General features: G+C 34.6%; 1 protein-coding gene across 1 annotated transcript in view; it reads left to right on the plus strand.

Annotated features, from left to right (window-relative positions):
* The window catches only part of OGFOD3 (2-oxoglutarate and iron dependent oxygenase domain containing 3), a 54,610-nt gene extending 32,253 nt beyond the window's left edge, over positions 1-22,357 (plus strand). Inside the window, exons 3-9 of the mRNA XM_027840496.1 lie at positions 733-808; positions 3,494-3,536; positions 11,789-11,853; positions 13,127-13,183; positions 18,094-18,247; positions 18,860-18,983; positions 22,031-22,357. Coding sequence (XP_027696297.1) covers positions 733-808; positions 3,494-3,536; positions 11,789-11,853; positions 13,127-13,183; positions 18,094-18,247; positions 18,860-18,983; positions 22,031-22,167 — 656 coding nt within the window. The 3' untranslated portion in view covers positions 22,168-22,357. The remainder of the gene's footprint in view (positions 1-732; positions 809-3,493; positions 3,537-11,788; positions 11,854-13,126; positions 13,184-18,093; positions 18,248-18,859; positions 18,984-22,030) is intronic.
* The last annotated feature ends 835 nt before the right edge of the window (positions 22,358-23,192 follow it).

The raw sequence follows: 23,192 nt of genomic DNA on the forward strand, positions 1-23,192 counted from the left end.
GATCCTATTACTACTAGAACAGAGAAGGTGATAGACAAGTGTAATGGTCTGGTATAAAATATTATTGCCCTGTCTTGGTGGGACGGAGATTAAGTTTTGGTACTTGTTGCTAGGCCCTGAAAACTTCTATCTGTCACTGAGGCAGGCCCCACTGCTACTAAGGCATCTTCCTATGGGAGTTTGACAGACTTATTTCTGTTGATTTCCAAATCTTCTTCACTTAATAATACTTGGGGCAAAGCAGTGGCAGCCTCTGCAGGGTTACCCACTGATTTCTATTGTCACTGAATATAGTCTGAGAAAATTTATTTAAATGGCAGCAAGAGAGATTTATTAGATGGCAGGAAAGATTTTCTGATATTGAATGGGTTTCTTAGCAAGAAGAGTTTTTAAGGACCCTGGTAGCCTCTTTTATTTGAGTATTCTTCTAAGGCTACGGTAATCATCATTTTCCTGGTATAATTTAGGTGAAATATTTCCTAGAGATAGAGGAAAGGCTAAATGACTTTAAATTGTAAGCTCTTTTATAGAAGGAATTTATTTCTTTTCCGTACTATAAAATTCCATAGGTCCTAGAAAAATGCCATTTACATAGCAAATACATAATAAATATTGATGTGTTGTGACACATAATGTACCTTGAACTTACTGGTTCATTCAATCAGAGAAGTATGAGATGCTTTGAAAATTTGTTTTTATTTCCTATATTTTTATTTTTGTTTTCTTCTCCAGGGTGTACACCTAGAAAATGTGGCAGAGGCATAACAGATGTTGTAATCACCAGAGAGGAGGCTGAACAGCTCCGTCGGTAATTATGTTTGTACATTTGAACATATTCTATCTGATCCTGGGACAGAGAAGCCATGGGTTCAGTTTGAATGATTTGTCATATTTTGGACATAAAACTGTTCCTGAAAAACACTGATTCTAACCTTATGGTTCCACCCCAACTTCCCACCAGTTTCCATAAATTTTTTCTTGCTTGTTTTGTTTTTTTTCTCAATCAAGGCAAATTTTTCATATTTCAGAAGATGAAAGAATGTTGTCCTAGTTTAATATTGTTCTTTTCAGAGTACTTTATTTAGGGGTACCAGATTTAAATGGCATTCCTCCTTCCATGAATGGGTTTTTTAAATATTTTAATTTTTAAAATTTTAATTTTTTTTCGGTTGACAAAATACTTTCCCCCCTCCCCTCCTGCAAGAGGGGAAAAAGAAAAAGAGAAAGAAAGAAAGAAAGAAAGAACTGTTGTAAAACACATGCATAGCAAAACAAAACAAATTCCCACATTGACCATGTGCAAAAATACATGTCTCAGTCTGCACTGAATCCATCACTTCTTTGTCAGAAGGTAGGTGGCTGAGTAGTTGGTGAAGTCTATGACAAGAGATCAAGACTATTTGCTACCATACTCCAAACAGTTATTGTTGGAGTCTCAAAGGTGATCTTTCTGAGAGTTATAGACCTTCTATAGGGGATAACTTAATTTCTTCTTTCTTACATTGGATATAGAATCCAGGTCATTAGCCAAGTTCTTTGGTCATTAGCCTCAAGCTGGCAACTGATAACAGGATATGTGTAGTCTGGAAAAATTGTACCTGATGTATCCTTGTTGATTTTGTTTTCAAATATATTATTAAAATCATTTTACTTTCCACAAAATATTTTTGTCAGTACAAGTAATCTTGACTGTATGTGTCCCTTATTAAAGGACAACCACCTAGATATCATAGATGGCCACAGGAATCTCTACTTTTTTTCTTCTCTAAAGGTACTGCTTAGAATTTTCTTCATTCATTAAGTGCTGCCTGGCAGTGTCCCTCCCACCCTCTGTAGGCACCATTGCTCTATTTATCACTTCCTTAGAATTGGTCTAAAGCAACATTTTTGGTGGTGATAGGGAGGTGGGGAGGAAACATATTTTTTTGTCCTCATCTTCCTCAGCCTTAAACTATCCATTTCCTGGTCTAACCCTACTAACCTTTCTTCAGTGGATAGGATAGGATAGGATAGTATTTTTATAGTACTTTACTTTATGTATTAGGTTAAGATGTGGGCTAAATAGCTTTTGGGGGATGGCCTAAGAACTTAACTTCTTTGTTTAGTATTTAAATCCCTTCATAAGACTCCAGCCTAACTTTCCAGACACATCATACATTATCCCTTCATGTAATCTACAGTGCAGACAGACTGGCCTTCATTCACACACAATATTCTGTCTCTTATCCTCTGCACCTTAAATACACTGCCTCCATGCTGGTACCTCTTAGAATCCCGGGATTCAAGTGACAACTCCTACATAAGCCTTTCCTGATTTCTCACTTCCTCTCCTAACATGAACATAACCTTGTATTTATTTTACATATATTTTGTTGTCAAATAGGCATATTGTCTCCCTGATAGAATGTAAGTTCTTTTGGGCAATGATTGCTTCATTTTTGTCCTTGTATTCTTAGTGTTTAGCTCTTATGTAGTCGGCCAAATCCAACTTGAGGCTGGTACCTCAAGTTCAAGATTATTTTGAAATGATGTATCCTGGTAATATTTAGAAGTTAATAAAAGGAGATTTTCTTAGCCGTAGAATGGGGAGAATAGTCTTTGAAGATCCAGGTTTAATTCAGGTGTGCTTCTTGGTGTTGGTGATTCTGTGAGTCTGTGACTAGAAGCCTCATGAAGAATCCCTCGACTCTTCGTGAGCTGAGTTTTTTATTTAGACAACTAAGAACTTAAGTCAGTGACCTGAGCCTTAATGTCATGAGTCATTCAGGTCTTGAGGAAAATTTTAGTGCCTTTTGAGGAAAAACTTGCCTAAGAATCTGCTTATGGTAGGGCCTTAGTAAAACCTAAACTTGCACAAATATTAGGGAACTGTGGTAGATATTTCTCCTACCACAATATAGTAGGCTCTTGATAAATGCATATTGATTGATGTCTAAAAAATAATAACTAAGGCTATCCTGAGGCAACAAATATATCATTTGTCTTCAGGCCCATACTGGGCCTGGAAAGGCTTGGTGTCCCAAGACTTGGTAGCACCTGCTAGAGCTTGTTTTATATTGGGATAAACTGTGGCTGAGCCAGAGTTCATATCCATGCCACACTGAGGTGCCATACTTGGACTTAAGTTGAAAAAGATGATAATAGTACCAGTTTTTCTGTTTGTATAGCATTTGTCAATTTGCAAAGTGCTTTCATGTCAATTTCATTTGATTCTTATTAATAACAATCAAATAAAGTGGTCAGGTCAGTAATGCTATTCTCATTCTATAGCTGAGGCTTTCAGAGAGTTATTTTTTTCAAAGATAGGAAATAGAAGAATTGGGATTCTCTAATTAAAGGTTTGTACCAGTATAGCTTCTGTCATTATAAATTAAACAAAATATGTTATCTTCAAGTTGTTCACTCTGATATTTTGTTTATGAATAATATATTGTAAATAGTAGTATGAAAAATTTTAACATATTCCCTCATCTGAAATTCTTTCTCTATGCAGTATAGCTGAAAAGGGATTGTCACTGGGAGGATCTGAAGGAGGGGTGAGTTGTACTATTACTGTTTTGTTTTGCTTTTTTAAAAGTTTGAAAAGAATTTTTAATTTCTTGGGAGGAAATGAAAAGCTGCCAGGAAGGAGAGAATATTTTTTTCTTTCTTGGTTGTCTCCATGTGGGGTTTGAAACACAGAAATACTTATTTGCTAACCAGTCATTATTATTATCTAGTCACTGTAAACTTATATGTATATTATTCACCTTTCATTTTTTCTTTTAATTGAGATCTTCATTGAAACATGTTTTGTTTTTTCACTTAGCCCTTGCCATTTATTCTCCACGTAAATCTTCGGTAAGAGAATAATTGCTACAAAAGTGAAAGAACCATAAGAGAAAAAGATTTTGTATTCTGATACCGAAGTACAGGGGCAGCTAGGTGTTACAGTGGATAGAATGCTTAGCCTAGAATCAGGAAGACTCATCTTCCTAAGTTTAAATACAGCCTCAGATACTTACTAGCTTTGTGACACTGGGCAAGTCACTTAGCGCTGTTTGCCTCAGTTTCCTCATCTGTAAAATGAGTTGGAGAAGGAAATGGCAAACCACTCCAGTATCTTTGTAGAAAACCCCAAAGGGGGTCACAAAAAATTGGCCATTACTAAAAAGGACTAAACAACAGAAGTACAAGTTAATAAAATAGACAATTAAGTTTATGAAGTTTTGTATAAACTTTAACAGTAGTAAAGATCTAGATAATTTTTTGTGTGTGTGAGACAATTGGGGTTAAGTGACTTGCCCAGAGTCACACAGCTAGTGTTATGTGTCTGAGAGCGGATTTGACCTCAGGTCCACCTGATTCCAGGGCCAGTGCTTTATCCACTGTGCCACCTAGCAGCCGCTAGATGATTTTTCTTAAGCCAAAACACAACACATTTAGAGATTAGACAGGTCTCTTTAGTTGATATTTTGTATCATTCTGAAAGGTGTTACCATCTGTTTTAAGCATGTAATAGGTAGCAGGGATAATTTGAGCGACTGATGTAATGTCTAATGCAGGACAATTTTCCAGAGCCTCCTGACTCAGATCTTCTTTACCCTGTTGTCTCAATTTTGAATTGTTGAAGAAGGAAGCAGTATAGTAGTGGAAAGAACACTGGATTTAGAGTCAGAGAATATGAGTTCATATCCTGACTCAGCTATTTACTACCTCTGTGACTTGTAACAGTTTACTTAACCTTTCTAGGCCTGAATTTCATCTTTATAATAAGGGGTTTGAACTAGAAGATTTCTAGGGTTTCTTATATCTATCTCTAGATTAATGATCCTTCTATAATGAATTTCTAGCACATCTGTCCTAACATATTCAAATGTAAGTGAGGAGGTCTTAGATTATAATGAGACGCAATGTATTTTTGGCTATTCACTTTTGAAGTGGATTGTTGTAAGAAGAAATCCTGACTGTACGTTCACTGTATCCTGAGTATGTATCATCATTGCCTTCATCTGTTTGACTATCACTGGAAATTCTGAAATGAGTGGATAACAACCACTACGTTTCCCTTTTATATGCTGATTTAAAATTTTAAGAACCATCCTCTGAAGAAAAACCTTTTATGTTAGGTAGTATATGTCTTATCCTTATTTTATGGATTCAGAACAAGTAAATCAGTTAGTCATCAAGCATTTGGATATGCCATCCTTCACACTGCTATTAAGAGATCCTGACTTCAAGTCTAATATTGTTTCCACTATACCACGTCATCAAATAAGCAGAGCATTGAAAAGTGGAAACTGCCTATATTAAAAGATTTACTAAAATCTAGCACTTTTGGAATCCTTGCTACTTTGAGTTATTCCCTGTCATCATCTCTATTAATAAAGAGTTTACATGAATTTTCTTTTTTGTTTTGTTAATTCTTTTAATTCTGAACTTAAACACCAAATATAATTAGCATTTCCGTATACCTATGGAACAGAAAAAGAGGATTGTACATGAAACTGTAAATTATTATGTACAACTTGCTTTTCCTTTTAAGTATACAGTGAATTTTGCATTTAACTTTTAAGAGCTGCTCTGCTTAGACTCTTTCTGGATATCCTTCTGTTCTGTTCCCTTCAGTGACTCTTTTTTCACCTCTCTCCCTCTCTTTTCTCTCTCTTTTTTCTCTTCCTTTCTTTTTTCTTTCCTTCCTTCCTTCTTTCTTTCCCTTCCATAGTCCCCTTCTTCCTCCTAGCCTCATTTGGAAAAAAAAAAAAGAAAAGAAAACCCTTGTAACAGATATGCATGGTCAAGCAAAATACATTCCTACATTTGCCGTATCCAAGAAGTTTACATATGTTTTCACTCTCTTTATATATTTGTCTGTAAATTCAACAGATATTGCAATTCAAAAGTCATTTATTAAGTGATTACTATGTGCTTGGCATAGTGAGATTCTTTTTATTTTTATTTATTTATTTATTTGTTTGTTTATTTATTGATTTATTTTGAAGCAGTAGGGATTAAGTGTCTTGCTCAGGGTCACACAGTTAGTAAGTGTCTGAGGCCAGATTTAAACTCAGGTCCTCTTGACTCTAGGGCCGGTGCTCTATTCACTGTTACTTTGCTGCCCCCATAGTGAGATTCTTAAGTGGATGACTTGTTATCTCCTCGATGTGAATATTCCATCCAATGACATAGATGACAACTCATCCATACCTACTTTTCCTATATGACTCTTTTTTGTGTCCCCCTATATTTTGCCATACAGCATTCACCCAGTGTATTGGGGAGCCTTCCTTGATTTCTATTAACATTGTGAGGATACCAGTGGAACACATGGACTGTTCTATCTGTTATCATGTGCTCTCACTGTATGACTCCTATCTTCTTTTTCACTCATGCATTTTGATGACATCTTTTATTCTGCTTTTCCTTAATTCCTTGTTTTTTATCTGTTGCAGTCTATTCATTCATTTACATTGCATCTGTTCATTGACATCTGGGTGATGATCATTTTCAGTACTTCTGAGATTTAAGTCTGAGATTTTTGTTATTTATAGCTATATAATAACTGTGGCGTCTAAAAACAAAAATTCTAACTATTTCTTCCTTCCGGGAGCGTCTAAAAGTCCTTGTATTTTAATAGAACTTAAGTTTTTTTCATGTTTAGTGTTCTTAAGTCTTTTTCATGTATTATACTGTCTATATTAGCAACATAATTATAAACTTTCTAAGCCTAGAGGGACTGTTTCTCCATTTTTTTTATCTTTCCTTTTCTCCTCTAACAGGCCCTCTTACCATTCCTTCATGGCATTCTTTTGCTCTCATAGTAGTCTATAAATAGTGAGCATGAAAGTGTTGTTGACATTTGTGAAAGTAGTGATATTTGTAGTTTTTTGAGATACTTGGATGAAAGGCTCAAGATTTTGTTTTAATAAATTATTTTTTTTGTTATTTTTGTTATTTTTCAGTCGTCTGACTCTTTGTGACCCTTTTTGGCATTTTCTTGGCAAAGATGCTGGAGTGGTTTTCCATTTCCTTCTCCAGCTCATTTTGCAGATGAGGAAACTGAGGCAAATGGGCTTAAGTATTTGCCCAGGATCACACAGTTAGTATGTGTCTGAGGTTGTATTTGAGCTTAGGTCTTCCTGACTCCAGGCCCAACACTCTATCCACTGTGCCACCTAGCTACCCTTAAGTTTTGTTGTTACTCAGTCATTTTTCAGTTACATCAGATTCTTTGTGACTCCATTTGGGGTTTTCTTGGTAGAGATACTGGAGTGGTTTACCATTTTCTTCTCCAGCCCATTTTATAGATGAGGAAACTGAGGCGAACAGGGTTAAGTGACTTGCCCATGGTCACATACCGAGTAAGTATCTGAGATTTGAACTCAGGAAGATAAGTCTTCCTGACTCCAGGCCCAGCACACTATCCACTGAGCTACCTAGCTGCCCTTTTGTATTTATTTACACACACACACACACACACACACACACACACACACATTTATTTATTTATTTATTATGTATCTTCCAATTGTTCAAAGTCAATTTTTTAAAAATTTTTATTGGTAAATAAAGGAGCTGCACTGCCTGATCCGTAAGGTCTCTTCTGACAATGACACCTAGAATTAGAGAATTACAGAATCTAAAAGTTGAAATGGTCCATCTATTCCAGTCCATATATGAAAGGAATCCCCATCATAACATACTTGTTCAGGTGTCATCCAGCCCCTCTTCTGAAGAGCTCTAAGGAGGGGGGAACCTACCACCCCTCTTTTGGACAGCTCTACTTATTGATTTGTTTGTTTATTTTATTTTTTTTTTTGTGACAGCCAGCCTAAGTTTACCTTTTTGTAACTTTCATATATTGCTACTAAGTTCTGGCCTTAGGGGCTAAACAGAACAGTCTGTCACATTTTCCACAGTCTTTCATCTCCCATCTTCCACCTAATGTAATCCTTAAAGGACTTGAGGATAGCCATCATGCCCTATTTGAATATTCTCCAGGCTAATGATGCCCAGTTCCTTCACTTGATCCTCATCTATTTTGGACTCAAGGTCTTTCATGATTTTGGTTCTCCTCTTCTTCACACTCTCTAGTTTTTTTACTTCCTTTTTAAATTATGTTTCTTAGAACTGAACACAATACTTTGCTAAAACTCAGGTCAATATACCCACAGTATCACCTTCTCTACTAGTTAAGTAAATAATCCCGTAAAAAAAAAAAAAAAGAATGCTGTTAGTTTGGCGTGGTGTAATAGGATCAATATCTACTAGGGATCCCACAATCTCACATGTCAACTTGAGCTGACAAAGCAGAACTTAATTGACAGCATGGGGAAAGATTCAATCTGTACCTCCCTTGAAGTAGCTTTCTGATAGCCTCTGCCTCTCTTTATAAGGATTTCTGGTCACCTGTGAACATAAAAGGCACCAACCAGGTAGAGTTAGTGTCCTTCAGAGTTGGTAGATACCCAAAGAACAAGTTACCCCACCTGCTGTCTTGAATCATTGCTCTTTTTATCACTGTCTCTTGGATTTTGTTATTTTTATATAGAAATACTGTTGATTTTTTGTGGGTTTATTTTGGATCCTGCAACTTTGCTAAAACTATTAATTACATCAATTAGTGTCTTTGATAATTTTTTAAACTGTCAGGGATAAATATATAATCAAATAGGAATAGTTTTATTTCCTCTTTATTTCTTTTTACAACTTTAGTTTTTTTGTCCTTGCTAGCATTTGTAGAATTATTTCAAATAATACTGAGGAAGGCATCTTTACTACTATATTTATTAAGAAAGTTTTTGCAGAATGCCCACTGAATGGGATACGTGTTTTTGGTTCTATTATAATAAAAAAGATCTTTCTGTAGAAGCCTTTGGTTTGGAGGGTTTTTTTTCCCCTTAGCATAATTGGGTGTTGTACTTTGTCAAAGGCTTTTTCCATATTTATTGAGATAATCATGTGGTTTTGTAGTTTTTTTATTTTTAATATGATTATGTTGATTATTTTCTTAATATTGAATCACACCTAGTATAAATCCAGCTTAATAATAATAAATGATTTCCTGGATGAATTACTGTAGTCTGTTCAACAGTATTTTATTTAAAATTTTTGAATATTTCTTAATTAATGATATTGCTGATATACATCTTTGTTTTATCCTTCCTGGGTATTAGGATAATATTTATGTCACATAAGACATCTGGTGAAGTGCTTTCTTAATTCTTAAGAATAATTTTAAACCATTTGGGAACATCCTACTGTGTGATCATTTGGGAGTACATAGTATCCTCTGCCTTATCAGGTGTTGATACATTTTCCTTTGGCTTGAAATATTTGGGCATATATTAATATTCTTTTACCTGATGTTCAGTTATTCTTTTTTGATATCAATATCATCCCTTTTTTATTTGCTGATGCTCAAGTTCTTTAATTGAGTTTTCTTCCTCCTGAGATCTTTGGTAATTTTAGTTTTTTCCCCCTATTTAGTTTTTATAGTTCCCTATCTCACCTTTACATTCTGTTTCTCTTTAATTCTTTTCTGTTATTGTGGTTTTACTTTGTTCATTTTTTTGGGTTAATTTGATTTCTCCCTCTTTGTGATTTTCTTAGTCTTTTCAAAGAAACATTTTTTAGTTTTATTAGTTACGTAACCTTTTTGGATTCCATTTAATCTTATTTATCCTAATTTTCAGTATTTCTTCTCCTGTTCTTTGTAAGGGTTTCCTTATTTGTTTTCTAATTTTTAAAATTTCTTATTCATTTCATTAAACTTCTCTTTTTTGTTACTACATATCTTTAGGATATAATTTTTCCTATGAAGACTTTTGCTACATCTCAGAAATTTTTATATGTTGTCATTATCATGATCTTTCACACAGTTGTTTCTACATTATTTTCTTTGACTCACTCATTCTTTATGATTTTATTATTGTCTCTTTAATTCTGTGTCTTTTGCTTGTGCTCTAGGTTCTGTGAAGAATGGGTTTAGTATTTCTTCTTTTAAATTTTTATTTTCCATTTCTCTATACCTCAACTTATGATTTATTTTTATTAAGGTGAATGTAGTACTGAAAAATATGTATATTTCTTAATAGTCATATTCATGAGACACCTCTATTTCTCTGTCCCCTCTTCTCTCTGTTCTCCTTTTCCCTCATGAATGTCTACTAAGACAGGAGTGGATTTTGTGGGACACGATAGTTCCTCTAAATTTGATACATAATTTCCTCCTCTTCTTTGGACCATGTCCCCAGAATTGAAAAGTTATTTTATATCAAACAAACAAATAAAAAATGGTATGATTTATGATTAGGACCGTTATCATAAAGCATTAGGGAACTCCTTGATTAAGTAATCCTCTCTAACCTCCATGTGTTAAAAGCTAATTTACTTTTGGCAAAAGCACAAAAGGCCTTGAGAAATGTGAATGCCTTTGAAAGAATTAGTGTCAGAGTTTTTCATAAATTTTCAATATTAAATAAAAATTTTACATAATAGTATAAGTTCCTCACTATATTGCAGAAATGTTTATGCAACAGCTTCTTTGAGAAAACAAAAAAAAAATTCACGTATCTTTAAGCTGAGAGAAAAAAAGAAAATATCAATTTTTCTATAATTGTGTTAGTATCAAGAAAGTTTTTGTGAATTTTAAAAATTTGATTTTATTTTCAGTTTCAAATTTTCTTCTTCCCCTCACTCTTTCTTACCATCCACTGAGAAGGAAAGAAATACAAAACCCATTACAAATATTTCATTCATGAAAAACAACTTTCCAAATTAGCCATGTTCCCAAATTAAAAAAAAAAAAGCAAGATAAAGAAAGAGAAAAATATGCTTCAATATGCACTCTGAGATCATCTATCTTAGCTCTCTATCTGGAAGCGAATAGCATATTTCACCATGAATCCTTTGTAATTCTGGTGGGTCATTGTGTTCATCAGAGTTACTGTCTTTCTCAGTTGATCATCTTTATAATTTTGTTGTTACTGTATAAATTATTCTCTTGGTTCTGCTCACTTCACTTGGTATCTGTTCATATAAGTCTTTCCAGGTTTTTTTGAAACCATCTCTTTCATATTTTTTAATGACACAATAGTATTTCATCACATTCATAGCTTGTTAGCCATTCCCCAGCTGGTAGGAGTCCCTTCAGTTTCTAATTCTTTGCCACCTCGAAAAGAGCTGCTGTAATATTTTTGTACATACAGGTCTTTTTCCTCTTTCTGCAGTCTTTTTGGACCAGTTTATAGCTCCACCAACAGTGCATTAATATATCTATTTTCCCATATCCCTTCTAGTGGTTTTTGTGAATTTTTAACCAGAGTAATGTAAGCCATAAATACAAAATTGGCTTTTAGGTTTTGGATTAAATTGTTTTCCTGTTACTTGGACTTTGAAAAGACTTACAGAATACAATTTAGAATCAAAATAAGAATGATATTTGTCTAACAGTTTATTTATAATTTCTTATACAATTTATAGCCTTCATATCTATTTCTAAGCCTGTGCTCTACCACTTTTTCCCTCCTTCATTTCTAACTTCCAGATTGGAACGACAAGATTCCTATAAATTTATTAACAACTAAAGAAAATACTAATTAGGAAGGAAAGAAGAAAAAACCTAATGTTAAATATAGAGAAATAATAAATAAGTAAACAAACAAGTATATACACCAGAGTGTGAAAAGCAATTATTTTCTTATGCAAACAAGATGGTTAGGCTATGTATATCCCTCAGTTGAGTCAATAAATTATTTTTTCTGCTGTTTCATTACTAAGTTTTCATTTCATTCTCAATATTTTCCAGGCTTCCATCTTGGACTTACACTCTGGAGCACTTTCTTTTGGAAAACATTTTGTAAATCTGTACAGGTAATAATAAAACATGCCTAGCCTAATATTCTGTTATATCGTAGACATATATGAGATTGAATTAATTTTTATAGTAGATATTGCTCAGAAAATAACTTCTGTGGCATTTCTTTCTAGCGTTTCTAGCCATAGGCCTCTTTATTAGGGTTCAACCTCATTTTTATTAATTTGGAAAGTTTATAACCTGTTAATTTCATTTATAAATTTCCTGAGGTTGTGGGCAGCTACGGGGCATCGTGGGTAGAGTGCTGGGTCTAGAGTCAGGAAGACTCATCTTCCTGTAAAATTAAATGGCAAACCACTCCAGTAACACTGCCAAGAAAAATCCAAATGGTTTCATGAAGAGTTGGGTATGAATGAAAAAGACTGAACAAGGTTAGAAAGTATTTATTGAACAAATATAGTATTCTCAGAATTTTTTAAACTGCTCTGAAGAATTGAAAAAAAAATTAGGACTTGGCCTTTTACAACTTAAGTAATTTATAATCTAGTTGAGGAGACTAGGTGTGCTCATGTAGCATTAGAGAGCAGTTAACACTTAAACTTTATGTAGGTATAGTACCAGTTCACAGACAGGAGAGCTCGATGTGGTTAGGAATAGTTTAGAGCAACTTCTTGGAAATACATCTTTACCTGGGCCTTGAAGAATGGGTGAGATGGATGGGTAAAAAAAGGAAGTCATCCTAGATGAATTTGTGCTGTTCAGTTTTTAGTTGAGTGACTGTGTCAGTAGTAAAAGACATAAATTCATAGGATCATTGACTTAGAGTTGGAAGGAACCCCACAGGTCCCCTTGTCCAATCCTCTATTTTACAGATGAGGAAGCTGAAATCTAAGGAGGGTGAGTGCCTTGGACCAGGTCCTGTAGAGAGAGTGGCATAGGCAGGATTTGAATCCAAGTCCTCTGACTCAAAACCCAGTGTTCTTTCTACTGTATCAAACTGATTCATTCCACTTCCTTTCATAAATTGAGATGCCTTTGCTTTTGTTGGAGGAGGAAACCAATATTTATTTTTCTTAACACTGATGAGTTACTATTACTTAGTATAAATTTTGTGGTTTTTTTGGAGATCTTTTTTTTGTCTCTGCACTAGATAGATAGCTTTAGATAATTTCTTTTTAAAGGACAAGTTAGTTTTCAGGAATTTTCTTTTGGTACATTAATTAGCTAAATGGTGGAGGAAAAGGTGATCTTAAAGGCAGTAAGGAAGATGGGTAGAAAGGCTATAATATGAGTCATATCTTTTTATTACGATGTTTTTGTTTTTTACAGATACTTTGGGGCAAAAATCCAAGATATCTTCTCAGAAGAGGATTTTCAGTTATACCGGTAAAATAATTCAAAGGAGTCAAAGCAAAATCCATTCTTGAATTCATTAGTGTTAGGCTCTAGAAAGATCTTCTTGTTTAAATGTTCAAGCTGTCTGTATTGGGGCTATTCAAGAAATATGGCATGTGTCTTTGAATACATGTCATTTTGGTGGACAATTAGCCACAGATCAAATGTAAGATGATTTCTTTGTGATCTTTGTAAAAAGAATGGCCTGACTGCTAAAAGTGGATTTACACTAGATTACACTGAAGAGATAGGAAATTAGATCCAGAGAAAAAGGGATATATTAGTGACAACTCATACATTATCTAAATTTCCTGTCTACTTTTAATGATCTACAAACTTCTGCATCTGGCTACTTAAGAAATAAAATTGTATAATTTGTTTTTGGTAATACGCATTCACAAATTCAGCTGTGAATTTGAACTGGTCTGTGAGATCACACACATGCATGCACAAACACACGCGCACATGTACCCTAACTTTAAAATTTTAAGTTTGGCAATAGTATTTTTTGTACTATGAGAAGGTTATCATCTTAGATGCATACTTTTTTATTTTGAATTTTAAAGTTAGGAATTTGATTCAGATTTTGTTTGTGTTTGCCTTTTATTAGCTACATAAGATCAGTCTTAGTTAAGGACAGAGGAAATTTTGAAAGAATTGAGGAAACTAATCTATTGGATTGAAAGCTGGGCCAGGAGTCAGGAAGACCTGGGTTCAAAACTAGCCTCAGACAATTAAAGCTGTATGATCCTGAGCAGATTACTTAATGTCTGTCTGTTTTCAGTTATAACTGTATTTTCAGTGGTTTTGGTCTGAATATCCAACCTGGGTATTTTTGTGCATATGAAATGTTTATGACTAGTCCCTATTTTACACATTAAGGTAGCCCAACTACATTTTTAGTCTTTTAGTTTAAATGGAAAATGAAAACAAGTATTCCCTTTAAGTCTACATATTGAAAGTTTAAACAAATTGAAATGGAAATAATTGTAGAAAGTATTATTCGTACATACTCTCTACATAAATACCACATGTATAGCAATAGTCATTTCAAGGGTAGGTGTTGGGGGGGAGAAGGCAATCGGGGTTAAGTTACTTGCCCAGGGTCACACAGCTAGTAAGTGTCTGAGGTTGGATTTGAATTCAGGTTCTCCTGATTCTACGACTGCTTTATCCACTTCATCACCTAGTTGCCCATAGCAATAGTCATTTTGGTGAACTATCTGGTAATGTGACAGAAGTTATAAAATACTCTGGTTTAGTAATCCTACTGATATATGCTATTTATCATCATGTATTATAATGTATATGTTTTTAAAAAAGCATATTTGTATTAGTGCCGGTATTGTACTTCTAGTTTTATATGCTACAACAGCATTGCCATGAACATCTTTTTATAAATTAATTTTTTTCACTTTTTTTGGTTACTTCCTTGAGATTTAAACACTGGATTATAATTAATGGGTCAACATTAATTAGGGTATAATTAATGGGTGTGAACAATTCTACAGTATTTTTTTATATATTGCTAGCCAGATTGATCTCCAGAAAGACTCATACAATTTCATAGTCACCAGCGGCGTATATTCAAACTTCTTTCTCCTCATCCTTTTAATACTAGGTTTTATAATTTGTGTTTATTTGTGCTACTTTACTAGGTATACGTAAGTAAGTAACTTAAACTTTATGAGCTGCAGTTTTCCCCATATAAATAATGCTTAGCTCACATTGCTGTTGTTTAAACCAAAGGGTACAGTAATGAATATACAGTAATGAGTATAAAATACTTCACAAAATTTAAAGCATTACATAAATGTCAGTTATTATTACATTCTAAATGTTTAAAATCATTTATTTCACTTAGATTTTATATTCTTTCAATCACAGCTTTTTTTAGAAAATACTTTCATCAATGCATTGCACCACATATGCCGTGCATTATCAATGGTGAGGATATCCCAAAGTATAAGCTAGTGTATTGAGTTTGCTTGCCCCGCAACAAAATGAGGGCCAATGGTGGAAAGCACTTAGTGGATAAGTTAGGGATTAAAGTTCTCTGCTGTTACTTCATAAGGTTGTTACCTTGTTAGGCTTTTTAGGGTCTTGGCCTATAGACACAGCAGTAACTGCTTTTCCTCTACCATAGTTCCCACTCCTTTAGGGGAGTTTTTGAGAGCCAGCAAGAATAGTACAAAATGTCTAGCCTTCAATCTTATTGGCCACATGACCTATATATCCCTCTCACATATTTATAAATGCCATATTGATAATCATTGCATTGATATTGCATCATACTTTTTAATGTTTGTATTCCCCAGTGTTTAGCACAGTGTGTGGCACATAGTAGATACTTAATAAATGCTTATTAACTAAATACCAAGAAGTTGTAACTATTGATGACATATGAAACCAGACAGATTATCTATCTTAAAGTCCCCAGAATGATCAGTAACTTGATATATAATAAATGTACCATGGTCGTTCCAGATTGCTTCCCTCCCCACCCCCAGTACCTTGGACATAATAGGTGCTTAATATGTTTGTTGAATTAATTAATTATTTAGCTTGTTTACTATAGGGGAATTTGCAATGAACCACCCTTAGGAAATCAGATATCCCTAAATCAGTTTCTTCCCCCAACAAAAAACATTTAATTCCCTAAATCTTTGTATTGATGCTTCTCAAAATCTCAACTCATAAGTCCTCATATATTCTATAGATCTGATGACAATGTTGCTTCACCTTCTGAGTTGTTGCAATAAAAATAAAGCAGAAATTTCAGAATAAAATAAGAATTTTATGTACTATACCATGGTACTATATATGTCAAACTCCTTAAAGGGAGTCTCTTTGAAAATAAAAAGAAATATGTGGTTTTGAAAAGAAGAAATATATAGGTAATGAAAAGTAACCCTGATCATATAAACTAGATTTGTGGAAAAAGTTTGTCCTTTATTCAGACCAATATGATTTTATGTGATGGAATACAATGTTGCCATGTTTAATTGATATATGTTAGAAAATTTTCTATTATGTGGAGATATTACTTGCAGTAGAATTCATTATCATTTCTTTTAAAAATTGGTCATCATCTTCAAATGTAATGGAATATTATTGTGCTATAAGAAATGGCAAATATGAAGAATTAAAAGAAACATAGGGATTCAGGTAGGATCCCGACATCAAAGATTTAAATTGGGGAAGAACTTTAAAGGCCATTCCTCTCTTTTCATAGATAGAGAAACTGAGGCCCTAAGATGTTAATTGACTTTCCCAAAGTGACATAGGTATCAAATGGCAGGGTCAGAAAGACGAACTTATACAACATGAAGTTAGCAGAACTTCAGTTAGGAAAATAATATACATAGTGACTTCAGCAGTGTTAACTGGAAAGAACAATGCTGAACACTACATAGTTACATTGACCAAGTTTGGCTCTGGAGAAGAAATGCAACTCCCTCCCTTCTTTGTAGTGGTGAGAATCTATGGGTATAAAATATTATGAACACTATATATGTTGGTTAGTTTGCTGAATGACCTTTCTCCACCTCTTTTTAAATCCTTTTATGTAAGGTATGGCTCAATAGGTATGGCAGGAAAATATATTTTTAAAATGTATATAATTTTACAACCAAAGGAATCCATTAAAAATAAATAAAATGATCTTTAAAAACATACCTCCATGTAAATAATAGCTTATAGTTATAGGTAGTTTGTTATTAAAAGCACTTTTACATACATTATTTCATTGTTCCTCACAGCAAGCACCCATACTTTACCTATATGGAAACTAAGGTTCAAGAGTTGTCATTTGCCTAAGACCAAATAGTTCATATAGAAGTAGAACCCAATCTGGAATCCTGTTCTTTTTACTCTGAGACTAGTATTCTTTACCATACCACACTGATGCGGTTTTAGGGGTGCAGGGACCTCAAAATACTGAGGTTCATGGCAGACTTGTCTGGAAAGAGTTTGCAGACTCAAGCAATCTTCCAGTCAAGTGGCAAAAAGTTTACTCTAATGCTAATATGGTGGGCAGAGCTCCTTAGGGAACTTGCAACCTAACAGGAGTGATGCTAAAGTTTATATAGAAAAATTACAGTGAGTGATGTGCCAAGTATGCTAATTAGGTGGTGAATATACAGTTTCTGTACCTTGGACACAGGCATCATTCACTACTGGAAACCCTGGAGGGGGAGGGCTTCTAAGGGGTGTGTTTTTGGTCTGTTACGTCTGTAACAAGATAGCCTCAGTTGACGTCTATAGCTTGACCTCTGAGTTGTATACAGTAACTGTAGGAATCAGTACATGAAAGTTCTGCTGGTATAAGATAGTCCTGTTCGTACAAGGGAAATTCTACAAAGGTCAGCTTGTTCTTGTAACAGGGAGAGATAGTTTGCCTCACTGGGGCCCACTCATGAGTTATTGCCAGAGATATATATGGTCGTTGGGCTGGGGAGAGGTATGGTCCTAGCGCTGGGGCACCCCATCTACACCACTTCGTTACACTATTTTTTTCCTATGGGAAAATCAGATTGCATTCATATAATTTTGACTTCACAGCAAGTTCACCAGGAACATAACTTGATGTAAATTAGTGTTTAGTATCCAGTGTACACCTAGCAGAAAGACAAAGTAACATAATGGATAGAGGACTGGGCGCAGGATCAGGAAAGTTTGACATACTGGCTATGCACCTTGGTAAATCACTTAATCTCTCAGTGTCTGAAGTGAATATCAAAGACACTTAAGCTGCAGATCTGCATTAGTATAGTAGGGACTTTCTTTACCAGGAATTCCTCTCTACACTGATGAAATTGTTTGTTAGGAGTCATGTTAAATTAAAATATTTACTTTGCATGTGTAATTTGTTTTTAAAGTGAGTGTTGTTTTCTTCTTAGTGATGTGAAGCAAAAAATTCAACATACAATTGGTCAAGCTTTTGATATCAACATTTCATCCATGTATCTGACAAAGCCTACCTTCTTCTCCCGGATAAATAGTACAGAGGCCAAGACAACTCATGATGAATACTGGCATCCTCATATTGATAAGGTGAGGGGTGTGTGTGTGTGTGTGTGTGTGTGTGTGTGTGTGTGTGTGTGTGTAAGACATTTTCATGTGTTCCCTCTGAATATGTCATATTGAAAATGAGACATATATTGATTGAATTATCCTGTATATGACATGTAGAAATGATACTTTGATATTTTATGAAATAGATCAGGCCTGCACCACCTGTGCATGCCAAAGGATTTCTCGTGGTCCATAAAAAATGTAGAGGAAAACATCCTAAGTGGCCCATGGGCCGCAGGTTTTGCAGGCCTAAAATATATCAAGGTAGGATTTTATTGTAAGTATAAATAGAGTCCAGTATAAATAATTCAGATAGAGCTGTGATTTCATTTTAATGTTCCCCCCAGTAATACAGATCATAACCTATACATTTTTCTCAATCCTGGGAATGACTTTACCAGTATATCCTCTTTTAAATTGTCAAGACATTTGGAAAGGATTATCAAAATGAGGGCTAATTATTTTTTCATTAACTTTCTGATATGTCGGGACCAATCAGAAATGGAAAATCTTACACATGACTTTTGAGATTTCATTTCCACAGATAAATAGCAAACAGCCTGATTCTTTTCACTTTTCTTTTGTTTATAGACAACATATGGTTCCTTTGATTATACCTCATTGCTGTATCTCTCAGATTATATGGAAGACTTTGGTGGAGGACGATTTGTGTTCATGGAAGAAGGTCTCAACAAGACTGTGGAACCTAGGGCTGGTAGGTCTCTTTTTAAAAATTGATATGATGCAAGATGAGTTTTGAATTAATATTGAACTTTTAATAATATCTGGCCTATCTCTTCTGTCATAGGGAAATACAAAGGTTTTTGTAAACATATTTTTTACTTAGGAGACAAGATGGATAATCTTCCCTCTCCCCCTTCCCTTTTTAACCTATAGAGAAGACAACCTCATTCAATATCCAAAAAAGGATGCTCCACAAACTTGCATACGTCACACTTCTCATTTCTTCTCTACTAAACATAGTCACAAATGCGTGTCATTGCCAATATGAAAGTGAAAATGAGATTACTAATAAAATCACACAGATGCTTGAAATTGCGAAAGTTAAACATGTAAGTGTTGAGGACTGTATTTTGCATGTATGGAAATTTTATTTCTTTTAACATTATTGGATTTTTTTTGCTTCTCTTCTTCCAGATTGCCCTATAATCTTTATATCTGTGTTCCCAAGTCAGTTGTTTTCTGTTTTGTTTTGTTGGCACTATGGATTCAAGCTCTTTTTTTCCTTTTGGACAATTATATCTGCTGTACAGGCCATAAATTCTACTGTCACCATTTTTATTCCTTTCTTGAACCCCCTGCTTAGTTCCATTCTCTCTTGGAAATCCTGAGTCCTCTTCTTCATGAGGTATTAGATTATTTTCCTTTGTCTTATGTTTATTCACAGATATCTGGAGTCATTTAGATGATCAGAAGGCCATCTTTTGTTCTATTGTTTTGTCTGCTAGTGCTCAAGGGGAGGAGAAGATGATAAACATTTTCTGAGTACTTACTATGTACCAGGAATTATGCTAAGCACTTTAAAAGTGTTTTCTTATTTGATCCTCACAACAAATCTGGGAGGTAAATATTATTTTACTATTTTACAGTTGAAGAAACTAAGGTACACAGCAATTAAGTAATTTGCCCAGGGTCACACACCTAGTAAGACATTACAAAACCGAACAAGGAAAAATCAGAGAAGAGTAATTCCTTGATCATCATTATAGCATTGTTGTAATTATGCATAATGATTTCTTGGTTTTCCCACTTCACTTTGCATCAGTTCATATAGATCTTACCATGTTTTTCTGAAACCACTCCCTCATCATTTCTTATAGTACAATAGCACTCCATCACAATCATATGCCACATTCCCCAGTTAATGAACATCCACTCAATTTCCACTTCTTTGCCACTGCAAAAAAAGCTGCTATAAGTATTTTTGTACATGTATAAACGCTTCCTTTTTCTTTGATTTCTTTGGGATACATATCTAGTAGATGTATTGTTGGGTGTGCTGAGTTTTGTAGCCTCTTGGGCAAGCTCCAAATTGTTCTCCAGAATGGTTGGATCAATTCACTACTCTACTAGTGGTTCATTAGTGTACCTATTTTCCCTTTTCCCCTCCACCATTTGTCATTTCTGATAGGTTTGAGGTAGTACTTCAGAGCTGTTTTAATTTGCCTTTTCTAATCAAACATTTTTTCGTGAGTATAAATAGCTTTGATTCTTCAGAAAACTGCTTGTTCATATCCTTGGACCATTTATCATTTGGGGAGTGGCCCTTATTTTTATAAATTTGACTCAGTTCTATACTTAGTATATATTTGAGAAATGAGACTTTTATCAGAGAAACTTGCTGTAAAATTTTTTGATATTACCTCATTGTCTATCATACCTTTTTAGCATAATGTAGTTTCCTTGCTTATCTCTTTTAATTGGGTCTATTTTTGCTCTTCCTTTGTCTGAGATGATGATTGCTACTCCCTGCCCTTTTTTAGTTTAACTGACGCATATTAGATTCTGCTCCAGACTTTTATTTTAACTCTATGTGTGTGTGTGTCTTTCTGTTTCAAGTGTGTCTCTTGTAAACAATATATTGTTGGATTCTAGTTTCTAATCCATTCTGCTATTTACTGCCATTTTATGTGTGAGCTCATCCAACTCACATTCACAGTTATGATTACTAATTGTAATTTCCCTCCATCCTACTTCTTTCTTTCTTTCTTTCTTCTCCTTCTTTCTTCTTCTTCTTCTCCTCCTCCCCTGCCCCTCCCCCTCCCCTCCCCTCCCCCTCCCCCTTCCCCTCCTCCTCCTCCTCCTCCTCCATCGTCATCTTCTTCTCTCTTTATGCAATCTATTTTGCTTCTAACCACTGCCTCCCTTAATCTGCCATCCCTTTTTTTATTAATCCCTCCCCAAAATGGCACACAATCTGATGTAGGCTATACATATACATTCCTATTAAACATATTTTCACATTAGTGATGTTGTAAGGAAGAATTAGAACCAATAGGAGGAACCACGAGGAAGAGAAAACGAAACAGAAGAAAAAAACAGTAGATAGTATGCTTTGTTCTGCATTCAAATTCCATAGTTCTTTCTTTGGATGTGGATAGCATTTTCCATCACGACACCTTTGGAGATGTCTTAGATCCTTGCACTGCTGAGAAGGGCTAAGTCTATCAACATTAGTCATCGCACAATATGGCTGTTACTATGTACAATGTTCTCCTGATTCTTCTCACTTCACTCAGAGTCAGTCCATACAAGTCTTTTAATTAGTGTACTTTTACATTTTTATCATGGTGTTTTGCAGGAGATCTAGGTTTATCTAGATTCTAGCAAACAGCCATCTTCTTACAATCCCCTCAAAGTCTAGATTTTCTGAATGGCAGTATGCAGTCTAAAACTTGGGCCACTCTAGTCTTGTACTTTTTTCCCCAAAAAAGAATTTATGTTCCTACCCTTTTCTCTGGGTTTGTTTTCTCCTTCCATTCCTTAATTTGACTTCCTCATGTACAAAATTAAAGCATTTTGCTCTGTGTACATTAACTCATTTTTAGTAGCCCCCATTACATGAAATTTGTTATTTTTATGGTAGCCCTCCTTCACCCCCAACATACACACATATATACACCAAATCCTGAGTTTAGAAATCCTGTGATCTAAATGATACCATTTTTCAAATAGCCAATCATCCTTTAAGTGTTATGTGCCATGTCTTCACTAATTATATTTGCTTTCTGCTTCTTTCAGGTCGAGTCTCCTTCTTCACCTCAGGTTCAGAAAATCTCCATCGGGTAGAGAAGGTTCATTGGGGTACTCGGTACGCAATCACCATCTCTTTCACCTGCAATCCTGACCATGGCATTGGGGACCCAGCGTTCCTTTAAGATAAGGGCCCAATGAGTCCAGGGAAATGTTACTTTGTGAGGAACAACATTGGAGAATCACCACCATACACACAAATTAGAAGTAATAAAGTGATAAATTTGAATGGTACAATTCCAAGGCCATATTTAATGTATCACTTACTTACAATGAATTTTATTTTGTAAATATTAAAATTTTTTTATCAGTGTATGAATTAGAGGAACAAAGAACTTTTCATTGAGAAACTATATTTATTCATTTGAAAAATACAGAGAAAAATTCAAGGGTTGAACATACCAGCCTATGACTAAAACAACTGACATCATTCCATATTTTTTGGGAATATGTATAATGTGACCTGTATTTGGAAATATTCCCATTTGTGCATAAGCAGACTGTTTGTTTTAGATGACCATAGTCAGATTTGGAGAACCATTTTAGGACTATTCTAGACCAATTAAATTGTCAGCTCCCTTTTAACACATCCCCATAGGTATCCAAAGTGGGCGATACCGCCCCCTGGGGAGCACTGGAATGATCCAGGAGGCCAGTAGTAGACTCGGGTGCAATTGAGGTGCATTGAATAAAATAAGGGGGTGGTGAAAGCATAAGGAAAGAAGAAAAGAGAAGAAAATTTTGAAAAAATTTGAAAAAAAACCATTTGTACATGTTTCATCTGTTGTGTAACAGAGTTAAAGTCATAATGATTATATAAACAGAGTTAAAGTCATAATGATTACATAAACACAAAATGCAAATTATAACCCATTAGTGGTCAAGTCTGCTGACAGGTCTTCACAAGCAGATGTTGGCAGGTGAGCATGTGGCGCATTGTCAGGAAGTCCAGCATGCATCAGCAGGGATATGTGCATGTGATGACTTGTTTACAATACTATACTATATGGTTACATGATACAATATTTCATCATCAAAATTTCAATGCAGAAAAAAACACAAATTTGCAATAAATTATTAAATTTAAGGTGTGTCATTTAAAAATATGTATTTTATGTTTTTGAAATGACACAAATTTTAAAAAAACAAT

This window comes from Vombatus ursinus, unplaced genomic scaffold (assembly GCF_900497805.2).
Source record: "Vombatus ursinus unplaced genomic scaffold, bare-nosed wombat genome assembly UNPS02004704.1, whole genome shotgun sequence".
In the NCBI taxonomy this organism is placed as follows: Eukaryota; Metazoa; Chordata; class Mammalia; order Diprotodontia; family Vombatidae; genus Vombatus; species Vombatus ursinus.